Source organism: Labrus bergylta, chromosome 13 (assembly GCF_963930695.1).
Source record: "Labrus bergylta chromosome 13, fLabBer1.1, whole genome shotgun sequence".
Lineage (NCBI taxonomy): Eukaryota > Metazoa > Chordata > Actinopteri > Labriformes > Labridae > Labrus > Labrus bergylta.
The window spans coordinates 1,329,690-1,348,641 of record NC_089207.1 but is presented as its reverse complement, the minus strand read 5'-3'; the positions used below and the strand labels follow the sequence as shown (position 1 = coordinate 1,348,641).

At 39.2% G+C, this 18,952-nt stretch overlaps 2 protein-coding genes across 2 annotated transcripts in view; one reads left to right on the top strand and one right to left on the bottom strand.

Moving 5' to 3' along the window:
- Nucleotides 1-1,497: 1,497 nt before the first annotated feature.
- Nucleotides 1,498-11,909, top strand: casq2 (calsequestrin 2). The gene is made up of 11 exons (XM_020657117.3): nt 1,498-2,057; nt 4,929-5,013; nt 6,133-6,233; nt 6,329-6,440; nt 7,359-7,432; nt 7,515-7,645; nt 8,059-8,104; nt 8,325-8,379; nt 9,891-9,991; nt 10,074-10,148; nt 10,329-11,909. Exons 1-11 carry the CDS (start codon nt 1,821-1,823, stop codon nt 10,614-10,616), a joined length of 1,305 nt encoding a protein of 434 aa, XP_020512773.2. The 5' UTR covers nt 1,498-1,820; the 3' UTR covers nt 10,617-11,909.
- Nucleotides 11,818-18,952, bottom strand: part of LOC110001628 (vang-like protein 1) — a 30,589-nt gene continuing 23,454 nt past the window's right edge. Inside the window, 3 exon segments of the mRNA XM_065962191.1 lie at nt 11,818-13,529; nt 16,220-16,454; nt 17,908-18,058. Coding sequence (XP_065818263.1) covers nt 13,269-13,529; nt 16,220-16,454; nt 17,908-18,058 — 647 coding nt within the window. The 3' untranslated portion in view covers nt 11,818-13,268.

Here is an 18,952-nt window from a genome sequence, read left to right as displayed (position 1 = left end):
GATGATAGATTGAACAAAAGCTGAAGAAATGTTCTTTTTGTGGTTGTCTGCACTTGGATAAGGTTGAGCAGGTGAAATACTTTGTAACAGTTATCACTTTGGGCACCAATGATTTGGGTGTTTTAAAGCTTAATTACTTTTTAAGATCACATTTCACTGTCTGGATCCAGAAGACAGCAATGCAACTCGAGTTAACACTGTATGGTGAGAAAAACCAAGAGTAAGGATTAACTTCTCAATCGAGTTTGATTCCAACAAATTCAGCAGGACACAATTTCTACCTGCAGAGGGCAGAAGAGGCTCTTTCAAAAGCAGCAAAACAAGTTGAAGCAGAGAGTGGAGATTAAGAAGACTGAAGAGGAAGGCAGGTTAGGACTGCTATGAAAGAAGTTTAACTATGGTGTCTGTGAAGATTAAATATAAAATACACTATCAAGGTATTTCATTTGTATTGTATTGTATTTCAAGTATAGGTTTTGGGAGGTGTTTTTAGAACCAAAAGCAAAAGATATCCAAATACATTTTGTTACTTAAAGTCTTTATCTGTGATTTTTCACACTTAAATGTAGAAATCAAGTATCTCCTCTGAAAATAACTGTGTGAGTCATGACTGTCTACAATGGGTGTAACACCCGAGTCCCACTGTCTGTGATGTTTTCAGAGTTTTCAGAGTCCTATCTTCAGTTTGTTTACATCGCCCGGACGGCCGGCTGACTCCTCCCCTCGTGTATAAAAGTTGTTTAATTGAGGGACGAGAGAAAAGAAGAATAACATACTGTACTCACTGCTTAACTGTGTTTCTAGATCACGCTCATTTCAGGTAAATTTACATGCAGTGTGAAGATACCAGCATAATAAAGATCGCTAGCATTAGCATGCTAACACAACAATGCAGCGCCAGTTGTTTTGGTTTCATGCTGGTGCTCAAGGGCGACATCTGCTGGATCAAAACATCACATATAAAGCCTTTAAAAGTAGGAATACTTGATTGTCAGTGTGAACTGTGCACATGACTTTGCAGAACAACCACCGACACACTCAGATTATTTGAGATGCCCTTCACACACCTGTTGGCACCATGAGCGGTCACTTAAAATACACCCCCATTCTTCTACTCACAAAAACACACATCCCTGTGTTTCTCGATACCCACACATCTCAAAATAACTTAACCCATTAACCCATTATAACCTGTGTCTCAGGTCCCTCCTCACACATCACTGACGTCCTCACAGACACATCACATTCCTTGTGATGTGTCTGTGAGGAAGAACTGAAGAACTGAATACTCTCTATCACCCCCCCCCCACACACACACACACACACACACACACACACACACACACACACACACACACACACACACACACACCCCACTGTCCTCTACTATCTCTCTTTCTCGCTTGCAGATTTATTTTTAGCACTTAAACAACTGGTCTCCTAAAAATGGGCCTGTCCTGCACGGGAAGTGAGAGAGGACTGCTGCTATGTATGGTATCCACCAACCCCAGAACCTCACAGGGCCGGCCGTGCTCCTCTTTTTGCCTTTGTGTCTGAGGAGAGAGAGGGCATGAAAGAGGGATCAGAGTGGTTGAAAGAGTTGTCCTGAGGATTCTTGTAAAGATTGGATTACTCTGCAAAGCTTGGGATGCTTAAGAACTGTAACTGACAGACCAACGTTTACCTCTAAAACTCTGATTTCCTACATTTCCCTGCCCTCCACAGGGCTTAGGTGACCTTTTTTGCTTGTACTGTTTCATTCTGTGAAACTTAAACCTAACTCATTTTTTTGGGGGGGTGTGTGGTTTTTGTTCTGGACCATGCTCTCCCTGTGGTTGTTTCTGCTCCCTTGCCTGAGCCTCGTGCCCCTGGCCCCGGCTGAAAAGGGCCTGGAGTTCCCACAGTACGACGGGAAAGACCGCGTCCTAGATGTCAATGACAAGAACTACAAGAAAGCCTTGAAGAAGTACAGCATGCTTTGTCTGTACTACCACGAGCCTGTACCGGACAGCAAGGAGCTGCAGAAACGACACCAGATGACTGAGCTGGTTCTGGAGGTGAAGTATTGAGAATGGTTAAGCTAAAGTTAAGTCAGATTCCTGGTATGTGTAAATGTACTTTGCAATATAAAACGATTCTGATTCTGATTCTGATTATAGTAAGGTTATAATAAACGTTACTATAGGGACAGAAAGACTGAAAAGACCAGAATAGGAGGAAAATTGTTAAGAAAATAAAGGTGTCATTAAATGAGATAAAAGGGAATAAAAAGGAGATATAAGAAGATGCAATAGTTTGGTTTAGTAGTGCTGTAAGAGACAGAAACATGTGGACCATTTACAAGACTAACAGTAAATTAATGATATATCATGTATTGTAATTGTACATTTTTACTCCAATAACTAGGTGGGCAACTGTTGAGATCTATTGAAACTCTCTTAGTATTATTTAATGAATTTAATGAATGTGCATGTAAAACACAAGTAATGAATCAGACCTGCAGAAACAGGCCACAAAGTCATGGGTGTTATATGTTTTAGCAATAGTCCTACATGTTAGGGGAACAAACATTGTCATTGATTTATCATTTTAGTGGATATTGTTTGTCTATGCAGTTAAATAACTAATAAAACAGCTAAGCCAATCAGATGGATATGCTGTTAATTGTTAGATGAATTAAAATACTGTGTAGGAATCATTGTGCACCGTGCCCTGTCTCATGTTACACACAGCTGAGCAGCTCTCTGATGTGTCGAGGGTAATCTGATCCCAGTTCTGATATTAGCTTCTCTTATTTTACACACACAGCCGGGCCGTGTGTTAGCATAGTGTCAGGCATGGAAACAATGTACCTCGAAGATGTTATAGCCGATCGTTCAGTCTACAACAGATCGTAGTTACTGTGTGTGCTGGAAGAAAAAGGCCTGTTGAACACACTGAATATGTTTTCAACCAGTGGCTGATTATGTTTAAATGGCTGAAAAATGTGTTCAGTTTCCCTGTGAAGATGCTTCGAGCAGGCCAAACACAAAGATCTAAACCATTGCTTACGTAAACGCTTGGTGCTAGCAAGTTTTTTTTTAGCCTTGCCGCTAACCATATTACCGCCATTTTCCACTGACATCCCTGTCAGAGTGTGAAACTCAAACTGTGATGTAGTGATGTTGTGATGTAGTGATGTAGTGATGTTGTGATGTAGTGATGTAGTGATGTAGTGATGTTGTGATGTAGTGATGTAGTGATGTTGTGATGTAGTGATGTAGTGATGTTGTGATGTAGTGATGTAGTGATGTAGTGATGTTGTGATGTTGTGATGTAGTGATGTAGTGATGTTGTGATGTAGTGATGTTGTGATGTAGTGATGTTGTGATGTAGTGATGTTGTGATGTAGTGATGTAGTGATGTAGTGATGTAGTGATGTAGTGATGTTGTGATGTAGTGATGTAGTGATGTTGTGATGTAGTGATGTTGTGATGTAGTGATGTTGTGATGTAGTGATGTTGTGATGTAGTGATGTTGTGATGTTGTGATGTGGTGATGTGGTGATGTGGTGATGTTGTGATGTAGTGATGTAGTGATGTAGTGATGTTGTGATGTTGTGATGTAGTGATGTAGTGATGTTGTGATGTAGTGATGTTGTGATGTAGTGATGTTGTGATGTAGTGATGTTGTGATGTAGTGATGTAGTGATGTAGTGATGTAGTGATGTTGTGATGTAGTGATGTAGTGATGTTGTGATGTAGTGATGTTGTGATGTAGTGATGTTGTGATGTAGTGATGTAGTGATGTTGTGATGTAGTGATGTTGTGATGTAGTGATGTAGTGATGTTGTGATGTAGTGATGTAGTGATGTAGTGATGTTGTGATGTAGTGATGTAGTGATGTAGTGATGTAGTGATGTTGTGATGTAGTGATGTAGTGATGTAGTGATGTAGTGATGTTGTGATGTAGTGATGTTGTGATGTAGTGATGTAGTGATGTTGTGATGTAGTGATGTAGTGATGTAGTGATGTAGTGATGTTGTGATGTAGTGATGTAGTGATGTTGTGATGTAGTGATGTTGTGATGTAGTGATGTTGTGATGTAGTGATGTAGTGATGTAGTGATGTTGTGATGTAGTGATGTAGTGATGTAGTGATGTTGTGATGTAGTGATGTAGTGATGTAGTGATGTTGTGATATAGTGATGTAGTGATGTAGTGATGTGGTGATGTGGTGATGTTGTGTATTGCAACAAGTTTTTCATGAGATAAATGAATATGTAGCTATAGTTAGACCAGCTAATGTTAGCATTCAGCCGCGTCTTTGCTGACATTGTTTTAGATTGGATGCCATAAAGCTACAGAAGCTTACGTCAGCCTTCTCCTGTTGTATCATGTAACGCTCAAAGATGTTCTGTTTCAAGCCACTTCCTAGCAAACAGTAATGTTTGTTTCTTAGTGGTAAGTGTAAGAATGAGTCAGATACTCTAATTAACATCACTTACAACCTGAACTCTTCAGGATACCTTTCATTTGATTCCTCCAGAGCTTTTTTTGCCATGCAATGAAAACAGAATAATAATATTTGAAGTAGCGTAGCATGGAGATGTAGCAGCGGGTGAGTCTCACCTTCTGCACTTCACGGATCAATTGGCAGAATGATTATTCCTCTGCTTTGGTTATATTTAGATCAAGGCAGTCTGGGTGGTTATGTAACTGTGTCTCCGGTGCCCCCGGGCAGCTTAAGCACCTCTTTCATATTGCCAACTTTGGTGTTCATTCTTTTCTCCAGACCTTACCTGGTACTGCCGTCACACTCTCTCGCCCCAAAGCCTTTTCTAAACTAAACTAGGAACAATGTTTCTCGTGCCCTGAACCCAGAATAAATGTGTGTCTCAAAGTTTCATGTGAAATGGTCTGTGTTCATTCCTGTTCTTTTTCTCTAAAGCTTGCAGCTCAGGTTCTGGAAGAGAAGGACATCGGGTTTGGAACGGTTGACTCCCACAAGGATGCAAAAGTTGCAAAGAAGCTGGGTGAGTTTGTGTATAATGAGGCGTATCTGTATCTTTGAGGCTATTCCAACAAAATGAGAAAATGTGTTTCCTTCTATAGGCATAAAAATAGCTAATACTACCGTTTAACATGCTCCTTCCTTATGCTAGCTACATGTATGAAGGGCATTTCTTGCTAACCTGACTTAAGATAGAAATTTCCACATTTTCGTTTCCCTGACAAAACACAACCAAACACAAGTGTTATCCTTCTGCCTCTTTCTTAGCTAGCACTAACTCTGTCCAAAACCTGAATAAATGCTAACATTAGCTGTTGGCTAATAGCAGGGGCTTGTCTACAGGCAGCATGCTTTTTTGTTCCAAGAATTTCTTTCAAAACAAAACAAATGAAACAAACAAAAAACAAAACAGAAGTCACACTCACAAAAAACAATCAAACCGACCTTTTAGATTTGTTAAACACCATTTTTTAAAACAAAAATTTAAATCTGGAAAGTGATCTACACATTCTTAATTCCACAAGTTAACCCCTTTTATCGAAATACCTTTTGGTTTTTTACCTTTGGTTTTTTATACACACCTGCTCCCCTTAGTTCATACCGACTCTCTCTAGTTTCAAACAAACCTCTGAATACTGTTGGGAAGCAAATGATTTTATGCTTTGTACATTATCTGAGCAGTTTTTAGATCTACTAGATCGCTGAATTTTAAAGCGTGTATGTTAATAAATAGTCATCCAATAATCAAGCTAAAGTTGCCATGTTGATTAGTGAAGTTAAAATGGGTAAATCATTGATATTTATTTGTGTGTGTTTGTGCGCACATTTCACTTCAGGTCACTCCAGTCAAAAGTTTGGACATGTCTCTGTCTAACAGTAGCTAGTGAGTTATCCAATGTTGGTTTATTCAAAAAGTGTGAGCCAATAACCCTCAAATGTTTTCATTTGATTTAAATCAGTAAAATTATACTGATTTGTGATATTCCCAACAAATAACAACCTCTGAATGGCATCTGAGCTATCCAATTATGTTTGAGTAAAATCGGTGCTGTTTGAATATGGTCAACCACAGAATGTGTTGAGGGTCAAATAACTTAGAGAACAATGTTTGAATCTCATCATATGTTCCCCTGACTCTCAGACCTGGAGGAGGAGGGCAGTGTTTACGTTTTTAAGGCCAACCGTGTGATCGAGTTCGACGGCTTGCTGTCAGCTAACACGCTGGTGGAGTTCTTGTTGGATGTGAGTAAAGGGACATTTTTTGGGGCAGATTCCCAATCCAGTCAAGTAGAAAACTATACCCAGTACTCTTTTCTACTCTTCCTGTTCGTCTCTAGCTGTTGGAGGAACCAGTGGAGGTGATAGGAAACGCTCTGGAGCTGAGAGCCTTTGACAGGATGGAGGAAGACATCCGCCTCATTGGTTACTTCAAGAACGAGGACTCTGAGCGTGAGTGTGTGAGGCTGTTTGAATAAACTCTGCCAATGAAAGGCGTCTGCTCCAACCTTCACAACAGGGTCCTAAGACGCTGACTAGACTCTTCTCCTCTGTCGCCCCCCGGTGGTGGAATGAACTTCCAAACTCCATGTGATCTACAGAGTCCCTCTGCACCTTTAAGAAAAAGCTAAAGAGCCAGCTCTTTCATGAATACCTACTAACTTAATGATGATGGTCTCCATATTATTGATGATGATGATGGTTATGACGATGGTTTTTGTTTGATAACGATGACTTATAAGATGGTTTCTATACTGATTAGAGCTCTCAAGAACTGCCCTCAATGTTGTGCTTTGCCTCTGGTCACTTCCTGTCAGCACCTGTGTGTCCAATCAGACTCAAAGCTGATCGTTTGCTCTTACTCACATTGTTCCCTTTTTTCTAGATCCTTGCTTGTGTTGTTCTTACTCTCTGATGTACGTCGCTTTGGATAAAAGAGTCTGATAAGTGAATTGTAGAATTGTAAAAACTGATTTGTTTTTTTTGTGCTGTCTGAATGCCGCTCACTACCTTGTTAGATGATCTCTCTCTCTGTGGCTCATGCCCTTTCATTATAACAGGAGTGCATTTTAACCCCCTCATCTCCATGGATTTACAGATCCATTTTTACCACTGCTGCATGCTCACAGCTGCCACTGCTATGTTCAATCCCAACATGCTGTGGAAGAGTTTAGAGTAGTGCAAAATCCCATCTGACCAACTGTGGGAGGATTAAGTGGAGGTCAAAGCTCATCTATTTCCACTCCCTGATGTGCAAATGTCATGTATACACACCACCAAAAGAAGCACAAACAGATGTGTGATCATGAAAACAAAAGCACAGTAAACCACTGCTGTGTTGAATATCTATTTTCTCTCTTTGCTCCTCAGACTACGAGGCCTTTAAAGAAGCAGCAGAGCAGTTCCAGCCTTACATCAAGTTCTTTGCAACATTTGAGAAATCTGTAAGTAGCAAACAAAACAAATAAACAGACTAATGTAGAAATGGGATGTTTCTTTTGAGAGACCCCTCGTTTGTCTCCTCAGGTGGCCAAAGAGCTGACTCTGAGGCTGAACGAGGTGGATTTCTATGAGCCCTTCATGGAGGAGCCGGTCACCATCCCAGGCAGGCCTCACTCCGAGGAGGTGCTGGTGGACTTTATAACTGAACACAGACGGTAAACAAAGAGAAATGATGTTAGGCTTAAAACTAAAGGGGACAGGGCCTTTGCTGTTAGAGCCCCCACACTTTGGGACAGCCTGCCAGAGGAGATCAGACGTGCAGATTCAGTCCCTTGTTTTACATCCCTACTCAAGACATTCTTTTATAAAAATGCTTTTACTGTGATTTTGGTAATTGTTCTTATTTTTATTTTATTAGTCTGATTTTGTTTTCTGCTTGTTTACGCTCTGCCTGTTGCTTTAATTGTCTCTCTGCTTTTATTTTCTGTTGTAAAGCACTTTGTTACTTGTATAGAAAAGTGCTATACAAATAAAGTATTATTATTATGTTCTATTTGATTTTTTTGCAAAGTAATGCAATTTTTTTTTTCTGTGGAAAGAACTCATACTGTTTTTTTTGTGCCATTAGACCAACTCTGAGAAAACTGCGTGCAGAAGATATGTTTGAGACCTGGGTGAGTGATGACTGTTTGGAAGCTAAAATACACAACACTTAAATTTAGTTTTCTCTGACACTTGCAGTAACTTTACGTTCAATTTGTTGTCCTCTTCTTCTACCTCTTCTTCTTTTTCTTCTTCATCTTCTTGTCTTCTTCTTCTGCTTCTATGACTTCTTCATACTTGTCTTCTTCACTTCTCTTTTCTTCTTCTTCTGCTTGGTCTTCTTCTTCTCAGGAGGATGATATTGATGGCATTCACATCGTTGCTTTTGCAGAGGAGGAAGACCCTGGTAAGAGCAAGTTACACATGAACGGGATAGAATAGAATAGATGTTTATTTCCATTTGCACAGGTACAGGACAGTACAGGTACATTGGAATTTTTGTGCGTTTCTCCCTGAGTCAGCTTCTACACAAAAGTTTAAATTATATATAAAATAGAATTATAAGAAAAAAGAGTAGAAAAGTACAAATAAAAAAAATAAACAAGTTGTAGTAACAGCTAAGTGAATTAAAATAAACTGTACAGAAGTTATACACTGTATTAAAGTAAAGATATAATACAAAAAAATAACAAAGGGAACACTGAACACTGAAATGAAAATATAAACATGTTTTCTTGTCTCTACTTTCTGCATCTCTTATTGCACAGAAGATTATAGAAAAATGTATGATCTTATCAACCCTGTCCTCTTCTGACATTTGATAATTACATTAAACTTTAGATGTAAACACCCATCAGGTCATTAATGTTAGTGACATTATCATTTAGGACAAATACAAACTGAAACACTTTGAGGGTATTGCCAGATGTAAAAAAAGAAATGATAAAATTCAGAAAGGACTATGAGAAAACCCCCAGGTATAAAGCAACGTAACCTAATTTATACTTTTAAAAACGTGTAATTAAAAGGTAATATAATGGCAATTTAAACCCTTATAATAAAGAATACAAATAATTACAGGATTCGCAAAGGCAATTTCATTTATAGAGCATTATTCATACACAAAAAAAAACTTCCACTGTCACGACTGTAAGCAGCAAAAGTTAAACATTTGGGGAAATTTCATTTTTATTTCTTGAGAGACCAAGATGAGAATATTGAAGTTACTTTCATGTTTGTACGCTTTATAAAAAGCCAGGGCCAGTATGAAGTAAGCTTAGCTTAGCTTAGTTTAGCAAAAAGAACAGAAACAGGAAGAGGGAGGGAGAGACTTTATGAAGTCACTGTCTCTGACTGAACAGAAAATATAATGTGTGTAGTTTTTTCCTGATTAAAACAAACAATATGTAAAATCACTGAGATTAATCAGCAGATTTGTGTTAGATTTTGTCAGAGACAGCTTTCATTGTTTGCAGTCTTTATGCTAACTTAAATTAACTTACTGACACAAGAGCATAAACATTGTGATGCAACGCTCTGTAAGAAAGAAGTAATCTTGTTTTGTAAAATGTCAAAGTATTTCTTCAGTTTAGTGTCTGTGTGTGTGCTTCTAGTGGATACTTTGAATACTGATAAGAATCAGAATCAGATTTATTGTCCAGGTATGCTTACACACACACACACAAGGAATTTAACTTCAGTGAACTGTGCTCTCTTATAAACAGGTACAACATTAAATATCAACAATAAACAGAATAAGAAAAGACTAATATTTACATGACTAAATATGAAACAGTGCAGTGGTGAAGAGTGCAAAAAGATGCTGAAGTAACATGATGAGTAAAATGCAGTTATGTGACAGATGAGTCAATTAAACATGTTGATTACAGTATTTACATATCATGAAATTGCTCTCAGATGGTTTTGAGTTCTTGGAGATCCTGAAGGAGGTGGCCAGAGACAACACCCAGGTACCTGAGCTCAGCATCGTCTGGATCGACCCCGATGACTTTCCCCTGGTGAGTTGTTCAGTCCCACAGGCGGTCAGAGGAGACGTTTAGATCAGCTGCAGGTCTCTAATGGGATCTCTTTTCACTTCAGCTGATCCCCTACTGGGAGAAGACCTTCAAGGTGGACCTGTTCAGACCTCAGATTGGAGTCGTCAATGTTACAGATGTGAGTCCCTGAAAACATCTCTGACAAGACATGAATGTTGGATTGATTTAAACATCATTTGACTGTGTGTGTGTGTGTGTGTGTGTGTGTGTGTGTGTGTGTGTGTGTGTGTGTGTGTGTGTGTGTGTGTGTGTGTGTGTGTGTGTGTGTGTGTGTGTGTGTGTGTGTGTGTGTGTGCAGGCTGACAGTGTGTGGATGGAGATGGACGATGAAGAGGATCTGCCCACCGCTCAGGAGCTGGAGGACTGGATCGAAGACGTGCTCTCTGGTAAAGTCAACACCGAGGACGATGATGATGATGAAGATGATGACGAGGAGGAGGAGGAGGAGGAGGATGACGAGGAAGAAGAAGACGAGGACGAAGATAATGATGAAAATGAGGCTGACGATGGCGACCAGGATGATGAAGAGGATGATGAAGAGGATGATGAAGAGGATGAAGATGATGAGGATGATGATGATGAGTAAAACTGTAGGCTGAAGGTAGTAGATGGTTAAGATTCAGTTTTTCTTCCTCTTCTAGTTTAACAAATGTACAGTTAAATAACTTTTCACAAATCAAATAATTCCAAATATACAGAATATTTGCAGCTAGTAATAAAAAGAAATCTATTCAGCATCTAGAAATGTTCTTTTTGACCATGTAAATAAGCCTGGAATGGGTTTTGGGATTAAAATAAATTATATGTACACTTCCTGTCTTGAGTTGAATTTTATCCACTGATTTATACAACATCACACACACACACACAAATCTCAAATAGAGTAGTCTCAGTGCACAAAAAAATGCATTAATTCTTGGATATTGGTATTTGTTGATAGATGTTTCTTAGTATTTATAGATTTCACAGGAAGTGAAATTAACAGTTTGACATCCTGCGATATTTGACACATAATAAAGTAACACATGAAGCTGCAAATATAGATATATAGATAGGTAGGTAGGTACTTACCACAAATTAACCACAAAACTGACGCCCCCCCCCCTCCCATACATACATATTAACCCGAAAAAAAGATTTAAAGAATACCCCGAGATGAATCAAACTATTTTAACAATGTTTAAAAAGAAGAAAATGATCAAAAAACAGACATTAAATAACAGTCAATGCAAACATTAAAGGTGTGATTTAAATAATTGAGGTTAGCATTAAAGTGTCCAACTATCAATATATATAAAGTACAAGTGCAGTTTAATAAAACATTTTGTATACTGTTCCTAGTTATTTGAAAGTTCTTACAGGTGATAGAACTTGGGCAGAGTGTGTATTGCTGTTGACTCATTGTACTTATTTTATAAACATGTCAGATCTCCATCAACTTCAATTATTTAATCTATTTCCCCCCCAAGACGTTCTCTTTTCTAAAAGCTCAAAACAATGTGAGGGCTACTCATGAAATATAAAAAAAACCCTCCCATTAATCATAACAACAGAAGACACAAAAACAACCAAATGACTTGAAAATGTTGATACAAATATTTATTGTTTTTTTACAAATAAGACTTTGACACGGTCGTGGTGCTTTAACATGTTGTGTAAAAAAAATGACAGAGACAAACTCAGGACACTTGACGAGTTGGGATCTTTGACGTTTGGGGAAACAAATCTCTTTTCTTCGTTATGTTCCCTTTTCTTTTCTTGACCTCTCATTCACACACACACACACACACACACACACACACACACACACACACACACACACACACACACACACACACACACACACACACACACACACACACACACACACACACACACAGTCAGTCTCACACACACACACCTGAACACTGCACATGTATGCTATATATATGTATAACTGAGGCACATGTGTAGTCTACAACTATTTACAACCATCTACACTCTAAAATCCTAAACAAAACTACACCATCGGTAACCATAGCAACACATTTTGTAAATATGCATTTCCAGCATGACAGGCATCATAAATACAAACTGGGTTTATTTTTTGTTAAAAATGCACATAAAATATTTATACAGATAAAGAGAGAGTTTGATTGTAGCTCAGGACTGTTTTTTTTTTTGTTCCTGTCGCTGCAGATAGGGGGCAGTAGTGAGACGCTGAGACAAAATACTGGCAGCAGAAATACTGACATGGAGCTGAGCTAATTTACTGTAAATTATTCATCTCAAATGCTTGTTCAAACACTTGACAGAATGAGATAAGTGATAATTCATACTGGTTAGGGATTTGGAAAAAAATGTGTGAACTCTTTGCTGTAATAAATATTCCTTCCAGCTCGTGGTGAACAGGATTATATTTATATAGAGAGGAGGGGTTGGTCAAAAGGTCAACTGCATGAACCTAAACATTAGGCATCAAAAAATGTGTCAGTGCTAGGCTTAAAAAAACATAGTACACCTCACTAGTGTAACTGATGATCATTTGCATTCAGTCTTTTGTGTTTTTGTGTTTTCACTGATGTCTGTGACAATAACAAACACGTCTTCTTTCATTTACAGTCCAGCTATCTCAACCAATACAGCGCATGTTAAAACCAAAAGGAAATCTTTGACAAGTTTTAAAAAAAATCAAAGCAATGCACAATTTGGATATAAAAAGTCTATTAAGTATATTCACATATAAATACTGTACAAACATCTGTTATACAGGACTGTTAAAAAAAAGACTTTGCAAATACTAGAAAAGGAGAAAAACCTAAAAGGATTCATGGTATATTAAATTTCCAGGTCACTATAGTAATGCTAAGCAGGAAGAAGAAGAGACACGTTGTGACACATCCTGGGTATTCACTTAAAACACAAACTTTTGCACCCTAAATCACACACTCCTTCTTAAGTCATGAACTCTCCCACACAGGCACACACTGGCACATGCAAAGATATGGAAGAAGAAAGTTTGAGAGTGTGATCCGTCGTGCATAGAGGAAAATCTGATCAGTGTTCTGCAGATGTCAGGACAGAGAAATCCCTCCTGTCTTCTGTCCTTTTTATTGTCTTTTTTTTGACAAAGACAATTACACAAAGATACATTATGTAAGAAAATTACATAAACAGAAGTACAAAAACCGTACAAAAAGCTTATTTTGTTGAAAAATCCAGAAGGGTAATCTTAACAGTGTAAGTCCAGCAGCTCTGGTTAAACTGAGGTTTCTGATTGGAGCAGCAGTATAAACTTGTGAGACTTGGGGTCGATGTACTCCTCAGTCAGTCGGATGTACGGGATGCTTTTGATGGTCACAGCTAAGCTGAAGTCTAGACACTTCAGCAGGAACTCTGTCCCCTCCTTAATGCCGCCTGTGACGGACGCCTCGCTCACCAAAGTCCACTGATCGGCCATCCAGCGCTCAGGGCCGTACTGCAGGGTGGGACCCGGGGCCAAGTAAGCCTCCAGGAAGGCCTGGAATTACACAAACAATCAATGATACCACTTACCAAGAACATCCTTAACACATCTGTTTTAAACATAATGATTTGTTAAAAGCAGTGGTTCTCAACTGGTGGGTCGGGACCCAAAATGGGTCATGGAGCAGTTTTCAGTGGGTGGTGAATACAGTATGTGTAAGAATAGAGTCAAAAAGTCTTTGAAGTTATTTTTAAACATGTTTGTTTTGTACTTTTTGTCAAACATTTTTTCATGAAGTAAATCTGATTGGTTGAAAAAAATTCTAAAATTTGGGGTCCAGATTTTTCATGAAGAAGTTGTTGCTTACGGAAGCGATTAGTGATCAGAATTCAAATGATAAAGCTAATTTGAAAATGAAAATCCATTAACAGAAATGCTTTTTAATTTTCAGAATATGGGAGTATTATTTGACTCAAAAATAAAATGATGACTAATTTATCTAATTTGCATTTTAGTTTTCAACTTCAAAAATGCACATTCTTTGACTAAATTAAAATGAAGAAGAAAATTACATTTGCTTTTTTCAATTAAAAAAAAATGCCCCGCTAAATTTGTATCATAATTCAAATGAAAACGCTAATTTTAAAATGAAAATGCATTAACAGAAACAAGTTTTAATTTTCAGAATATAGGTGCATTATTTGACCTATATTTAAAATAATATATATAGTATATATATATATATATATATATAATAGTCAGTCATCCATTTTGCATTATACTTTTACTCTCTATGTATGCATATTGTACGACATAATACAAATGAAAACAAAAAGGTCTTTGGCTTTTCTTTTTCAAACTTGACTGCTAAAAAGTGATCATCATTCAAACCAATTTGAAAATGAAATGGCAAAGTGGACGGTGCAGGAAAGTGACTGAAAATGAAAAAGCATTTCTGTTAATGCATTTTCATTTTCAAATTAGTTTTCTCATTTGAATTCTGATCACTAGTCGCTTCCATAGTTGCTCGGTCCTGAGGATAAATTATACTGACTGTTAATTGAGACCGCTGGGGTTCTTGTTTAGTTTTCCTTTTTCTAAAAACAAAAATACAAACTTCTTCATGAGTTCTGAAAACCAGATTGTCACAATCCCAGTTTAAGAGTAGTTTGGACTATCAAGTTAGTTTCAGCAAGTTTTAACAACCAGTTTGCTGTCACAACTAACAACAGCAACAAAGATCTAAAACTGATGTTTGTAACTGATGTAACGTTGTTTTACAGCAGCAAGCCTTTTTCTTTTCTAGATCTCCGAAAGTTTTTAGAACAACATTATCAGACTAGAAAAACTTGATGGCACAGGTTAGTGAACAGAAGAAGGTCACTACACCCTCTCCCTCCCCACTACACCCGCTCCCTCCCACTACACCCTCTCCCTCCCCACTACACCCTCTCCCTCCCCACTACACCCTCTCCCTCCCCACTACACCCTCTCCCTCCCCACTACACCCTCTCCCTCCCCACTACACCCGCTCCCTCCCACTACACCCTCTCCCTCCCCACTACACCCTCTCCCTCCCCACTACACCCGCTCCCTCCCACTACACCCTCTCCCTCCCCACTACACCCTCTCCCTCCCCACTACACCCCACTACACCCTCTCCCTCCCCACTACACCCTCTCCCTCCCCACTACACCCCACTACACCCTCTCCCTCCCCACTACACCCTCTCCCTCCCACTACACCCTCTCCCTCCCCACTACACCCTCTCCCTCCCCACTACACCCTCTCCCTCCCCACTACACCCTCTCCCTCCCCACTACACCCTCACCCTCTCCCTCCCCACTACACCCTCTCCCTCCCCACTACACCCTCTCCCTCCCCACTACACCCTCTCCCTCCCCACTACCCCTCCGTTTGTGCGTCCATGTGGAGGGTCCTCCATATTAAGTCCGTCCCAAACCAACTAGCGGGGAGTGGTAGTGGGTTATAAAACCCTCCACCAGCGAGTCTCTACCCATGACGACTTTCAGATCACGTGCAACACCTTTTGTGTCCGGTCGTCATGGAGACAGTAACCTGTGAGTTCAAACACTGCTCCAACTAAGATAGACATTTAATATCCTCATACAGACGTTAACAACTTCAAATGTGTTCTGAGGATTAAATATCTGTTTATTTATTGTAAAGTGTTTTATATTTACAGGGACTGTTGCAAAAACAAAAGAATATTAAATCATGTTGCTGTTCATATTTATTTATTATTTTTATACTTTTGATGTCTTAATGAAATCTCAATTCAACAATAAAAAAATAGACTTTGTGCTGCTCTGATGTTCAACAATAGTCTCCTTGTCTTTGCATTAATTTAGGACACCCTGATCTAAAGATTACAATAAATTAACTGAAATGATAAATTACAATAAACAATGTAGGCTCAATCTAATAGATTTGTTATACGTCTACACTAATATAACTAAAGAAGAAGAAGAAGAATCTAGGCTACATAAAGATTTTTACAGAATGCATTAGCTACAAAAAAAAAGCCATTCCTAAAAATGGTAACACACAGTTCCTGTTTCCGTGTGAGAGAGGGAAGTTTGTCCCAAAGCCTGCCGCTGTATTTCTACCTACAGCTTGATGAAGGAGACTTCAGTCAGCTGAGACTTCTGATGGAGTGCACTCCGTCACGGAGGGGGAGGGTGTAGGGGTTGGTTTGAAAAAGGGCCGAAGTTCAAGCTCACCTTAGGGCTCATGTTATTGATGAGGCAGAAAGCCAGGTGCTTCTGGATGCTCTCCATGCTGTGGCAGTGCTGCCTCCTGGTGGTGCGGAGGTATTTCTGCAGGGAACGGGCCATGGAGGGAAATATAGCCAGAGCTGCTTCACGCACGTCCATGATGTCAGACGGTGTCGCACGCTCATCCTCTTTCTTCATCCTCCGGACATGAGTGAAGGCCTCCTCCACGGCAACGACCAGCCTGACAACACAGCAGACAGCTTACTGCTACCTCTCTATACAACCTACTTCTACGTCTCTATACAACCTACTTCTACGTCTCTATACAACTTACTGCTACCTCTCTATACAACCTACTTCTACGTCTCTATACAAGCTACTTCTACGTCTCTATACAACCTACTTCTACCTCTCTATACAACTTACTGCTACCTCTCTATACAACCTACTTCTACGTCTCTATACAACTTACTGCTACCTCTCTATACAACCTACTTCTACGTCTCTATACAACCTACTTCTACGTCTCTATACAACCTACTTCTATCTCTCTATACAACCTACTTCTACGTCTCTATACAACCTACTTCTACGTCTCTATACAACTTACTGCTACCTCTCTATACAACCTACTTCTACGTCTCTATACAACTTACTGCTACCTCTCTATACAACCTACTTCTACGTCTCTATACAACCTACTTCTACGTCTCTATACAACCTACTTCTACGTCTCTATACAACCTACTTCTACGTCTCTATACAACCTACTTCTATCTCTCTATACAACCTACTTCTACGTCTCTATACAACCTACTTCTACGTCTCTATACAACCTACTGCTACCTCTCTATACAACCTACTTCTACGTCTCTATACAACCTACTTCTACGTCTCTATACAACCTACTTCTACGTCTCTATACAACTTACTGCTATCTCTCTATACAACCTACTTCTACGTCTCTATACAACCTACTTCTACGTCTCTATACAACCTACTTCTACGTCTCTATACAACTTACTGCTATCTCTCTATACAACCTACTTCTACCTCTCTATACAACCTACTTCTACGTCTCTATACAACCTACTTCTACGTCTCTATACAACTTACTGCTATCTCTCTATACAACCTACTTCTACCTCTCTATACAACTTACTGCTACCTCTCTATACAACCTACTTCTACCTCTCTATACAACCTACTTCTACGTCTCTATACAACCTACTTCTACGTCTCTATACAACCTACTGCTACCTCTCTATACAACCTACTTCTACCTCTCTATACAACCTACTTCTACGTCTCTATACAACTTACTGCTACCTCTCTATACAACCTACTTCTACGTCTCTATACAACTTACTGCTACCTCTCTATACAACCTACTTCTACGTCTCTATACAACTTACTGCTACCTCTCTATACAACCTACTTCTACGTCTCTATACAACCTACTGCTACCTCTCTATACAACCTACTTCTACGTCTCTATACAACCTACTTCTATGTCTCTATACAACTTACTGCTACCTCTCTATACAACCTACTTCTATGTCTCTACACAACCTACTTCTACGTCTCTATACAATAAATATAATTTATAATAGTTGTAAATACATAGTATCTTTATTTGTATTCCTATATATTCTAAATGTATTAATGCTCATATGCATGTTCTTCTAAGTCACCTGGCTCTGCGTTTGCGGACTCTTCTCTCGTAGTCGGCCTCCTCGTAGTACAGCTCACTGTGGGCGCTGTCTTTGCGTTTGCCGGCAGCTGTAACCATGGCACGTGATTGATTCCCATTACTGGGCTGTGCTCCCGCTGTGCTCCCCGGGGCTGCACCACAACAACAAAACAAGAGGAAGAATGGTTTCTATCAGACCGTGCTGGACGGAGCAGTCGCTGAACCCATGAGACTCTCAATCTGTATCAGGGACAGGAGAGGTCAGGTGGACGGAAAGCTGAGGTTTCACACATCACAGGAGGTTTAAAACTGCTGTAAATCAACCTGTCTGTCCATTTTTACTAAAATAACTCCTAAAAGATTGAAGAGGATCTGGGTTAACCATGTAGATCATGTGTCTCAGTCACAGGAAAATTAAATATGAAATTCTAATTCTAACAAGAGCAAATCCACATTTCAGCACAAACATTCTGATGCAGAAACCTTTTTTTATTACAGGAACGTGCATTAAATATTCATCGTTTTACACTTCAAAGGCCAGAGTTCTTGTCTGATCTGTGAATTAACTGGTTTGTGTGAGAGATGCATAACGATGATGGAGCTCGTGTAGCAGCATATTAGAGATGTTGTTTTAGGGGTGTCAGACCTGGACCACATTCATGAAGATCTGGATGGAAATGGGGAAGATATAGAGACTAAATGCTGCAGGTCAGGTGAGGATATGAATCATTAATGATCTGATATGCATCTTTGTGTTCATGCAAACGTGCACACAGGTGAAGAAAAGACGCTGAATCTAGTCAACAAAGGGGATTTGAAGCATCCTAGTAAGTACTGTTAAAAGAATACTGTCACATTATTAGCAGAAGGAGCATTCTAAAAAAAAATCCATTTAAAATATGAGTAAACAGCATCCTTATCTAACATCCAGGCCTTCATATTCATGCTACGAGAGGAGGGCGAGGAGAATGACTTTGGATGAGAGAGAGAGGGAGGGGGAAGAAGTGAAAAATGAAATAAGGGGTGGGGGAGAAAAGTGAGAGTGA